General features: G+C 32.8%; 1 protein-coding gene across 1 annotated transcript; it reads left to right on the forward strand.

Moving 5' to 3' along the window:
• The first annotated feature begins 9,001 nt into the window (after positions 1 to 9,001).
• LOC138347753 (uncharacterized) lies at positions 9,002 to 11,977 on the forward strand. The gene has a single exon (XM_069296063.1). The coding sequence runs from the start codon at positions 10,503 to 10,505 to the stop codon at positions 11,394 to 11,396; it is 894 nt and encodes a 297-aa protein (XP_069152164.1). The 5' UTR covers positions 9,002 to 10,502; the 3' UTR covers positions 11,397 to 11,977.
• The last annotated feature ends 607 nt before the right edge of the window (positions 11,978 to 12,584 follow it).

Genomic DNA, 12,584 nt, shown 5'->3' on the forward strand with positions numbered 1-12,584 from the left:
TTGCAGGTCCGCAGGTGTGCCCATATGGCACATAGATCAGTTGAAGACCCCGCAGGGCACCGTTGACGTCGGACTCATCAGAGACGAGGCCAATGAGTTGGCCCCACATAGAGGGCCCCGTCCAGAGCTGCCACCACTTGCTGATGATCTTGCGGATACGGTAGCCCAGGCCCGCGCAGCTACACAGGCGTCCACTGACACTACCTCGGTCGAGTCTATCCCGGGTAGTAGCCCAGCCCCGAGCTCCTCTCGCACAGCCCCTCTACCGGTACTGGTCCTGCTTGATAGGGTCCAAAAACTAGAGGCACAAATTGCCACTCTTCTGCATCATATCCAGCCGTGGATGCAGAAGTCGATTACTGAGTCTGAAGCGCATCTAGAGAGGAAGATGTAGCAGTTTACAGAGCGGAAGATTGCTGAGGTCAACCAGTGTTTGGACGCCTTTGAGTTGAGAGTGTTAGCCCGTCCAGCCCCTCCGGTGGATGTGTCGACTCTTCAGGCTGCAGTCGACAGTCTTCGTGCCGACATCGACACGATCCTAGAGGCGAGGGTGCCAGAGTCTGAGGCCCCTTCTGTCGAGCCTGCTGAGGACACCGTGCTAGCAGCCCTGTTTACTACTTTAGACATTCCACCACCTCCCCCTCGAGAGACTGCCAAGAGGCGTAGGGGTTGAGCAGAGGATGAGGCGCGACCAAGGAAAAAGGAGCACCGAGAGATGGAGGTTGCGAGGAGAGCCTCACTTGCTGAGGAGGAGGCGCACCAGATTAGAGCATCACAGTTAGCTGCTAGGGCGTCTAGCTCCCGCACTGTAGAGACAGCAGGAGGCACTTTTGATGGTGCAGGTGTTGCTGAGGACACCACTGAGGGTGTCCAGGTTGTAGAGGACGTGGTTTCTGGGGAACTGGACCCACCATCGTGCTGATCGACGGCGCTTTGCGCCATAGGTTTGCTTCACCTACCACTCTAATATTTAGATTTTTTATGCATTGGGGACAATTGCATGCTTTTTTTGTTGGGGGTGGGGTAAATGGAAAGTGAGTGTAGGGTGAAGTCTGAGTATCCCAACTCACTATCCTCTTTTGGGGTTTTCTTGCCTGTGTTCTTTTTCCCCAAAAGACTGATTACTTTTTCTGTTGAACCGGCATGTTTATATCTTTTGTACATAGTTTAACTCTGAAGCATGATGGCTAAAATGATATCCTGAGAAAATTGGAAAATGTTGCATGACTAGGCATAGTAATTGATAATTGTGTGGCTCTAAGCATGAAATAGAATTACACCATTGCATTACCCTAAGTCTTCAATTCGAACTAGGTATCTAATAATCTGGTATAGTGATGAGATGTCAAGTGAGCGTGAGGAAATTTGAATAGTCCACTATTGGTACTGAGCTAGAACTTGCCTGGTTAGTCCTGCTAGAAGTAAGCTGTAACAGACAATTAGGAAAGGATCATAGGCCCTTATTCAAGATAGCCCATTTCTAGCCTAAATAAAATAAACCAAATGAAAGTTATCCTTCTTTGATCCAAATAATCTGAGCTTAAAATTAGACCTTTCTTTTTCACCCCAACTGATCTTTTCTAGGAACAATATGTTGGCCCTGGTCCCTCCTTGGACATGTGCACCTCAGCTTATGCCAAAAGCATAAGTTGAGGGTGGCTAATGCATAAACAACCTTCGTTATGGCCCTGACCCGACTTTGGGTATTGTGTACCTTGACTCATGACAAAGTCATGAGTTGAGGGTGGCTGTTTTGAGTGCTCTGGAAAGTGGGGTTGAAAGAACAAAGAGAGAGAAATAACAAAATCAAAGTTACTCAAGAACTCGTTGAAAAAATAATAATAATAAAAAAAAAGGGGGGAAAAGAGTCACCTGCACAAATGAAGAAAGAAGGGATAATAGCGAGGTGAAAGAATGGGAAAAACTGGGCGAGATAAAGTGATATAAAGTGGAAGGTTTATCCGATATGTCAAGGAGGGCAAAAAGTCACTAAAGTATACCTAAATATACCCTACCTAAATCTGAGCCTATGTTACAAGCTAAGAAAGTCCTATCGTGATCCTAAGGGTTGTATAGCGAACTTAAGGCAGTGAAAATAAGGGCAAGCTTATGGCAATAGGTATGAATGAGTGTGACTTTGTTCTGAGAGCGAGTGTTGAAAAGTAATCCTTATACTCAAACTGAAATCAGTGTGTGAAAATTGAGAATTTTTTTTGAAGTGAGGACACTAGTTGCAATACCGGAATTGTTAGCACCTCGGTGAGAAATTGAAGAGGATAGGTGTTAGTGCATGGGGAGTCTGTGTCATGTTCGAATCCCACAAAATTCAAGCCTAATAGTGATAGCATGCATAGATTTGATGAGATTAATCGGGATTGATAGCCAAATGATGGCAAAGGATAAAACATGAATACTATTGTACAAAGATTGTGTAGTGAGTCATAGTGCTTCGCTTGAGGACAAACAACGAATTTAAGTTGAGGGTGTTGATATACCGTGGTTTCACGGTATAATTAATACTTTTTCCTTAAGTTTAGTTTGTCCGTAAGCCTTTTTGTGCTAATTTTGATATAAGTTTCTCTTTGTTTTGCAGGAAATCTGTCCAAAGCTGAATGCGGAGATTTTGAGCGAAAAAATGCAGAAGAGACCACCTACGGAGCTTATGACGGTCCGTCGTGTCTGTGACGGTCCGTAGGTGGCAGCGTAGTGCAACTGCTGAAGGAAGATGGGGAAGTCTGACCAAGTGTGGGATTACGAAGCTTGTGAAGGTCCGTCATGGCTATGACGGTCCGTGCTGCAGGTTCGTCGTGAAGATCAGAGAAGTGATCCCAGTACCCAGATTCCAAGAGTTGAAGTATTTTGGAACGAAGACCCCTGACGGACCGTTGTGACTATGATGGTCCGTTACACTTGCCGTCGAGGGGAATGAAGAAAGCAGCAGAAGAAATTGCACCAAGTATGGGACAACGGAGTCCACGACGGTCCGTTGTGACCACGACGGTCCGTTGCGTGGTCCGTCGACCCATGTGCGTTTTGGCAGATTTCCAGTAATTAGAATCCTTATTTAATTAGGTTTTTATTTTTTTATAAATAGTTCAAAAAACCTCGTTTTTGAGGTTAGACTCTACTAGATTAGACATCATATTATTAGACTTTGTGTATTAGTGTTTGATTTTTGGAGATTCTTACAAGTGATTTTTGGTGATTAATCAAGCAAACTTCGGACTTTATTCTTTCTCATTGAAATAAGTACATAAATTCTTATTTAATATATTTGAATATTTTGTTTATGGCTATGAGTAACTAAACTCCATAACTAGGGTTGTGGGAACCATAGGCAAATAATGAGATAAACCCTAGCTAAAATAACAATTCTAGAATAGTGTCTTGCATGTATTAATAATTCTTTCACTTAGAAGTCTTTTTAACAGATGATCAACGTTAGAACTCGCCTTAATGCTACTTGCCGGACGAAGGAGGTAGATAATAGGAAAAGAATTATTAACATAAATTTAGTGTATACTATCTAATAGGCTAGTATTGATTGGTACGAGGTAATAACTTAGTCAAATATCGACATTTTTCTTGAGTATTTTGGGTCACAATATGAGAATGGGCTAAGACAATGTCAAAAAAGTCAGCTTATCACACACATGAATATTGCAATCATGAACTTGAATCAAGCCTTTCTCCATCACTTTCATCTGATTCAATATCTCCTTCTTCTTTTTCATCTGATTGTTCACTTTCACTTTCATCACCTTTTTTATTCTCCACTAGATTGATCTCCATCGCTTTCATTACTTTTTTCCTCAGTACTTAATTTATCTCCATCACTTTCATATCTTTTTCTTTTTCGCTTGAATTTTTGCTATTTTTGGTACTTTTTTCTTCACCTAATAGGTCACTGCTGCTTTTACTATTTTTTTCATCTCATTAGATTGCTTTCCGCTATTTTCATCACTTTTTTCTTCTGCTAATAAGTCATTGTTGCTCTTACTAGTTTGAACTGTTGCAAATTCTCTTTTCTTAGCAACAATATAACTCTAAGCATTTTCTCCAGTATTTGAATTGGTTGAAGATGTTTCATATTTTTTTCCTCTTATATAAACACATTATATCTATACTAAAATAGTTAAAAAGTTAGTAAATGGTATAAAATTAACTTAATAGTATCAATAGAAAATGTGTAATTGTAGTACATTAAACATCAATAATTATATTGTTTGCCAACCAACTAATCAATTGATCAACAATTGAACACAGTTGTCCAACCAATGTCATAGTTGTGGGAATAACTTATCTAGTCGTCCGACAACTATATAAAGTTGTTGGACCATTTTGTATCTAAAAGATATGCTTAATTATTCATATAGACAACTTCAATAGTTGTCCATACAACTTTGAAAGTTGTTGGCTGAAATAACTAAATTGGCTAAATCATAAACACAAAATAATTTTATACAAACAAAATGTAACACCCACAAAATTTTTTTGAACTAAGACTCGAACCATCCTTCATAGTCAGCTAAAAGGAACTAAATTGGAAATAACAAAAATCTAAATTTGGAGAGTTAAGTTAAGTATGAGTTTTGGGTTAACTTAAAGTGACCAAACCTGCTAGAACAAGATGAGTTAGGTGTGCTACAAGATACCTTAGAGAGATATTTGAATTATCTTTCAAAATCCACCGAGTTTGCTAAGTTTCAGGTTCGGATGTGTAAGATATGACCTTTTGAAGTTAGGTTGTCTAGTCAAGAAAAGTTCGCTAAAAATAGTAAGGGGTATTTTAGTCTTTTCCTTACGCAATAAGATTTAATTCATTTTAAATAAGATTTTAATGGTCTAATCCTATTAGGTTAAGTTTTATAATCCTAGTATACGATTAGGATTTTAGTTGAGAGTTCAAAAAAAGAAAAGAAGAGAAAATAGGAGAAAAAAGGGAAAGGATCAAGCGTTCGTCAAGATTCTTGCGTGATGTCGTGAATTTTTGCCTAAGAGTAATGTAAGCTTCCATATTGTTGGATTTTTTCACCCATACGCCAAACATTTTATTCCCAACTTAATTTCATTCTCGAAAGGCTGAAAAATTTAAGTTCTTGGTAGGTGTTCGTGAGGTTCATTATAAATCTTATCTTGTTGGGATTTTGATGATTTATTGAGATGAAAGTGATTGTTTGGAGTATCATTTTGAGTGTATTAGTGTGTACTTAGGTTGGGTAATTGAATATAAGAAAAACAAGACAATAAAAATCGATTAAACGTGATTTAGAGTCAGAAAATGAGAGGCAAAATTCGTTGACACTTTTCCTAAGGAGAGGCTGGGGCAGCGTGCCTACAGTGAGCCCATATGCAGTCTCTAAAGTTAGGTGCTGGCGGCCCGCACCCGAAATGCTCCAGGGTCACCTTCCCGACTCCTTTTTTCGTCTGTTGTTCCATTGAGCCCATTTAAAGTGTATTTTCACTCGTTTTCATTCTAAACACTTTAAAAGACTTCTAAGCATAGAAATTGTTCATACATGAATCATAAATTTGAATTGATAATTTTAATTCGAGGTAAAGTTAAGATTAAGTTTTGAGAGTTCTTTCGAACCTTTTGAATGAGTTCCTTTGAGTCCTTTTACGGATAATGTATTCATGAGTCTACAATATCACCTAGATCCTTCATATAATGAACCATAAATATTGAATTCATAATTCACATTCAAGAGAGAGTTAAGAGTAAAATTGAAGAAAGTCTTTGAGTTGTTTAATCGTAAATCTTTGAGATCAACTATAGATTCGAACTAAATTTTGAGAAAGTGAGTAAGAGAATGAGAAGAGTTTTATTGGAACAACATATAATTGGAACACGCCTTAGTTGTACCTTTTTTTATTCTCATCCCTTTGAATGTTCGGTTCTTTTATTTCAGCCCAATTCCCTCTTGTCGGTCCTTAATCATAGGTTGATTCTCTGCTTGTTTTTACTTTCCTTTTTTCTTGTTCTTCTACATATATCTATATATATTGATGTAAGCGGCGAAGACATAAAAAGAAACAATCTTTTCTGCATAAAAAAGTTGTTTCATTTCATTTGTCTAAATTCTAAGATTAATATAGGTTGAAGATCTGGTATATGGACTATGGGCTTTTAGAAAAAATCGGTAAGTCTCTCAATTTGCTAAAATTCTGTTGTACTTCTTATTTTGCTTCTACTTTTATTTTTTCTATTTCTCTTGATTTATCTATTTCTTCATTTTCTTTTGTTATTCTTATCATGGCTGTTAAACTATCTTCTAATCTTGCTGTTTCTTTTTCTAACATCAAGTATAAATTATTTCCTATTTTTTTTTATATCTTCTTCCTAAATTTGAAAATATTATTTTTATTATCATTCCGTCTTGGTTTTCATATGTCTTTTCGTCTACTGCAAATTCCTCTTTGTTCATTATAATTTATGTATTATATTATGTTGTAATTCATATTCAAGACAATCTAATTCTAATTCTAACATAAATATAACTTTTCTTTGTGCTAGTATTGATTTATTACATACTACTGCTAATATATTTTCTTCTAACCTTCTTTTTCTATGTTGTAATTCTTGTTCTTTTTCATTTATTTTTTCATTATTTTTTCTATTAATTGTTGTTTATATTTTTCTTTGTTCATACTGTTTTTTCAAATAACAAACATATTTGTATTCTGTTTTTGAAATTATATTTATCAAATGATCTTTTTTATCGTTATCTGTTTTGACTAGTTGTGATAGTTCATATTTTATATACAAGGGTTTCAATTTTTTCCATGTCTTTCTTACTTTTTTATCTATCTTGGTTCTTTTTATTTTAATCTTTTTACTTTTGTTCATTATATTTTTCTGTATAAAATTTTAAAAAGTTTACTTAACTTGGTTGGATTTTTAACTAATTTTTTCCTATATCTTATACTTTGTCTTTGCCATATTTCAAATTTTTCTAATTCAATCATTAATCTGTAAATATATCTAGATCGTCATATAAATCTTACATATCATAGTAAAGTTCATCTTGTATACTTTGTATGGTTAACTCAGTCCAACCTTGGGTTGTTATTTCTATTAATTCATATGTTACCAATTTGTCATAAATTTCTCTTTTTATATCAGTACTCAGATTTTTTAGTATATAGAGTAGTAATATCTTATAATTATCATCATCATCTACTAAATAGGTACTCATTTTATTCATTTTTGCTAAAAGTTTTTATTTCTTTCAACCTCTTAATGGATTATACTTATTTATTATGAAATAATAATGATTTAATAATCATCTCGTCTAGCCACTACTACAGCTTTTTCTTTGATTAGTTACCCTAACAACGCCTCAACTTTGTTTACTCCCCTAAACGGCCCTTCTTGCCTACCGGTTTCAACTTTAGGATGACATAGTCTGGGCATACTTATTCGAAGAATATTTCTGTAGCAAACCTTCTAAAAGATGCTTATTATAACATTATTAAGTCATGATAAACAATTATAATCAACAAGAGATTTTCAGGAATAAATTTATTTAGCTACTCATAAATTTAAGAGTGTATACCTGATTTTGTAGATTTGTAGCTCCAGATTTTTCCATAGTTAATAGCTTAATTAGTTAGCTAGCTCTGATACCAATTTTGGGGTGGAAGCGGATTTGTAAAGAAAGAAAATATTGTAGAGAGGAGAAGATGATGGAAGATTGATGATTTTATTTATGAGGGGAAACCCTCTATTTATATATAACAATCTTACCTCTTTGGCCAAAAATGGCCGACACCTACTTTACACTTGGCCTTTTTACATTTGGCCGACGCTAAAAAAAAAACTTAGTGGCCTATCTTTATTATTGGCCGACACACTTACTATTTACTTTACGACTTTTATATTATTGGCTTTTTACAGCCGACACAACACGACAAGAATAAAAGATTATTACTTTGTACATATGCAGCCGACACAAAAAACAAATATAGAAATATTAGATAAATACGAATCGGTAATAAGAAATGAATTTGGAGGTATGACCACAGATATAAAAGAACAAAACAGAGAAAAAATAATAAACGGACAGCTTATGACAAAATTATCTATCTGTAAAATGTGTTACATTGAAGAATATACTTGTGAATTTAAAGAATATTACTACAAACCAAAATATAATTTAGATGAAGCAAGAGAGATAAGACAACAATATTTTACAAAATTACCAGAACCATTTAGCACAAAAATAATTAAAGATTGGGATAATGAAGGGATAGTAGATACTTTAGGAGCTAGAATAAATTTTCTATCTCAATGGTTTACACAATTATGTGAAAGCCAAAAAGAAAAATTAAAAATGGAAAAAGTACTACATAAAAATTTAGCATGTTGCAAAAATAAAATGGCACCACAATTTGGATGTACAAATAAAAAACAAAAATCCAAAAGATATAAAAATTATAGAAAAAATAAAACTAAGTATAAATATAAACAACCAAGACGAAGGTATTATATAAAAAATTATAAAGTAAAAAGACAATATAAACCAAAGAGGAAGATATCTCAATGTACTTGATACAATTGCGGAAAGATAGGACACATAGCTAAGAATTGTAAATTACCAAAAGATCCAAAAAGAAAACAAATAGAAGAATTAATCATAGACAATGAAAAATATATGCAAATAGAATACATAGACTATGAATTAAGTGATAACGACAACATATATGAAGTATCAAATATAGAAACTAAAAATGGAGAAGAAAATTTAGATAATGAAATAGATGAAGAAATATAATGTCTGAAAATGAAATAATATCTAAAGAGAATTATGAAGATGAAGAATCATCACACCAAAAGATTATATTTGATAATACAGTTTTTGAACAAATAAAAGGAAAAGAATTAGATTTAAGTATTGAAAAGATACTTGAAATACCTATATTAAAAAACTTGTTTAAAAGACAAAAAGAAGAATACTATGTAGTTAGTTAAAAAGAACACATCATAGACTGTAAATATGTAAATATACAAGCGGAAAAGCATATATACCTATAATAAGTAAACGAATAATAAATAAAGAAATACAAGACATAAAAAATAAAGCAGCTATAAAATATGTACATTTAGGAGGAACGGAAATACTAATAAAAGCTTGTTTCAGAGAAGGAATAGATACACCCATTGAAATATATTTAGCAGATGACAGAATAATACACCCTATAGAAAAAAGTGTAATAAGTGTAGTTAAAGGAAATTTAATATACCAAAAACTTAAATTTATAATAAGTGCCAATTATACAGTAGCATTAATAGATACAAATATAAATAAATCATTAGTATTATATTGGAAAATGTCAGGAATAGAGTTAACACCGGGAAGTAAGGTATTCACAGCAAGATGTAAAAATCTATATATTAACAACAAAACATAAAATAACAGCAAGGAATAAAATTGATAAAATAAAAATAGAAAATCCTTTTGAAAAAATAATTACTGTAATAGATAATAATGACTATAGCTATAAAGAGATTGATACAGAAGGAGATTTGGAAATAGTAAAGATTAAGCACCTCAAGTACACCAAATACAAGCACATTAAATATGTTAACTAGAGCTACGTCATCAAGGATGAGTACATCTAAAAGAAAATATGAAATACCACAAAATTTATTAGAAGAAACGACACCATATCATTATTTTATAACAGGAATAATAGACCAGAGAAAATATAAAATCTTGATAAACACAGGACAAGAACAAAACCATATAACAAGAGAATTAGTATTAGAAGAAGAAATTATGAAAACAGGACACATATGCCCTGGATGACCTAGTGAAATAGTAAATACAAATGAAGAAACAACAGAAAAAGAAATAATTATAGGAGGAATTCCATTAAATTTTTTTTTGAGATATATGAAGGAAACCATAATATCACGTTAGGAATAAAATGGTTAGAAAAAGTTAAACCATACAACATAGAAAATGAACAATTAACAATTACTTGTCAAAATAAGAAAATAATTATAAAAAGAACAAAATGATTAATGAAAATATTTATACTTGCAAAAATTATTGTAGAAGGATATCACAACAGATATTATACCCCTATAATAGATACAGGAGCAGAAGCAAATATATGTAAATATAATTGTTTACCAGAAGATAAATGGGAAAAATTAAAAACACCAATGGTAGTAACATGATTTAATAATGAAGGAAGTATGATTAAATATAACAAAGAAAAGACAGAACACCATTGCACGTATTACTCAGGATCATATACTGAAGCACAAGCAAAATGGGAAATAAATAGAAAAGAATTATTTGCATTGTATAAATGTTTGTTAGCATTTGAACCATATATAGTTTACAATAAATTTATTGTGAGAACAGATAACACACAGGTAAAGTGGTGGATAACCAAAAAGATAGATGATTCAGTTACAACAAAAGAAATAAGAAGATTAATATTAAATATATTGAATTTTACATTTACAATTGAGATTATTAAAACTGATGAAAATCTTATTGCATGACTCTAAAAAGGCGGAGCTACGTCGTTTGGCAGACGAAAAACAGCCAGAACTAAAAGGAGACGTTGGGAAACTCCTTAAAACCCATGACATTACTGATGTTGCAGGTACAAGCAAAGGAGCTATGGAGAAACCTACACCAAAAAACATAAACCTAAATACCGTATTTACCAAACCATTTACTCAAAAGGTACAGATAATAGATACTTCATCACCACAAACATCTACATATGCAGCTAGCCTGCATAAAGAGAAGAAAACATATAACTATATATCCCGAACATATATTGAAAACCTATACAAGATACAAAACTTTTTGAATCAAAAATCCAAATCTACCACGACATTAGAAAAAACCCAAGACTACCTAACCCAAAAACTACAAGGTTATAACAAGTTAATTGCACAACCAAAAACTAATCCAAACCTAGTTAAAACTTGTTATAACTATGGATTATTAAATATAGTCTATACATATACAGGTGAAGAAATAAGTGGAATCCCAGAGGTCCACAAAGCATTTTTAATATATAAAAAGATAACAAAAGGAAACCTATTTTTCATAAGATTCTACACAGCACCAGCGGAGATACTCTATGATGAAATAAAGCCAATGATCCAGATAGTCAAAATTGGGCTAACGCGGGAAATGATAATCCCAGAAGATATAGGCCAACAGCCAGAGATAACAAGAGTTGAGATACCCAATTTCTATGCCAATAAAAGGATAATTGGATTATCAACTATTATACAAGAACTAGGAAATAACTATATACAAGGCAACATCATATGGAGCTACTATTTGAGAGATCACTTAATGATATACGCCAATTCGCGAGAAATAAGACAAGCAGATATGGAAGAAGTCCAAAAATGAATTTTGTCCCTGTTAAATCAGAAGCTACTCCAACAACTAGAGCAATAAAGCAAGGATTCATATCCGAAGAACTGATGACAAGATATTGCAAGCTAGTTGGGCACAAATACCCAGACCATATTTGTTCAAAATATAACCAAGGGGATGACATAATCCTTGAAGTACTTTTAGAAAAGAAAAAAAAAGAAAAAAAAAGAAAAGTAAAGTAAAGTATTTTGTTTTTTGTGTCGGCTGAAGATCAGCCATATGTACAAAGTAATAATCTTTTATTCTTGTCGTGTTGTGTCGGCTGTAAAAAGCCAATTATATAAAAGTCATAAAGTAAATAGTAAGTGTGTCGGCCAATAATAAAGATAGGCCACTAAGTTTTTTTATTTTTAGCGTCGGCCAAATGTAAAAAGGCCAAGTGTAAAGTAGGTGTCGGCCATTTTTGGCCAAAGAGGTAAGATTGTTGTATATAAATAGAGGGTTTCTCCTCATAAATAAAATCATCAATCTTCCATCATCTTCTCCTCTCTACAATATTTTCTTTCTTTACAAATCCGCTTCCACCCCCAAAATTGATACAAACAACTACATAATCTCTTTCAATGCTATGAAATTATTCGGTGCATTAAAATAAACCTTTTTTACTTAATGCATACTAATTGAACATTCTTTTTAGAAATTTTTTTCTAATACTCTGAACTATTTTATTTTATTCATCAAAATGATTATTTTGCTTTTAAAATTAATATATTCTTTGCATTTAATAACTGATGTTGGTATAATTTTTTTATATAAACCAACTAAATTAATGTATGATCTGAGAGCAACATAAAGTGTATAACAAGTTTGATTACCTTGTATTTACATGAATCAAATTTATTTGATTCGCCATTTTTGTGGTGTTTTTTTTAAATCATAAATTATACATGCAAGGTTTTATTCATTGCTTTAAACTTATGCATAGGATCGATCTAATATTATAATGTTATAATTCACTCGTATTTTTAAATGAAGCAAATATAAGATGAATTGATTGAGGTTAAGTTGGTATTACATTTTAAAATTGAATAGGTATAATTTATTTTCTCCTAGCACACATTTAGGTAACTATATTTACATTTAAATATCAATGGAATCCCTATTTTAGTGATTCTTATTCACTACAAATGTGAGTAGATAAGAAGTTTAACGGATACTAAT

Source organism: Solanum lycopersicum, chromosome 3 (assembly GCF_036512215.1).
Source record: "Solanum lycopersicum chromosome 3, SLM_r2.1".
In the NCBI taxonomy this organism is placed as follows: Eukaryota; Viridiplantae; Streptophyta; class Magnoliopsida; order Solanales; family Solanaceae; genus Solanum; species Solanum lycopersicum.

Coding starts and splice junctions, on each gene's coding strand:
- LOC138347753 (XM_069296063.1), top strand. CDS start 10,503: ATGAAAATCTTATTGCATGACTCTAAAAAGGCGGAGCTACGTCGTTTG.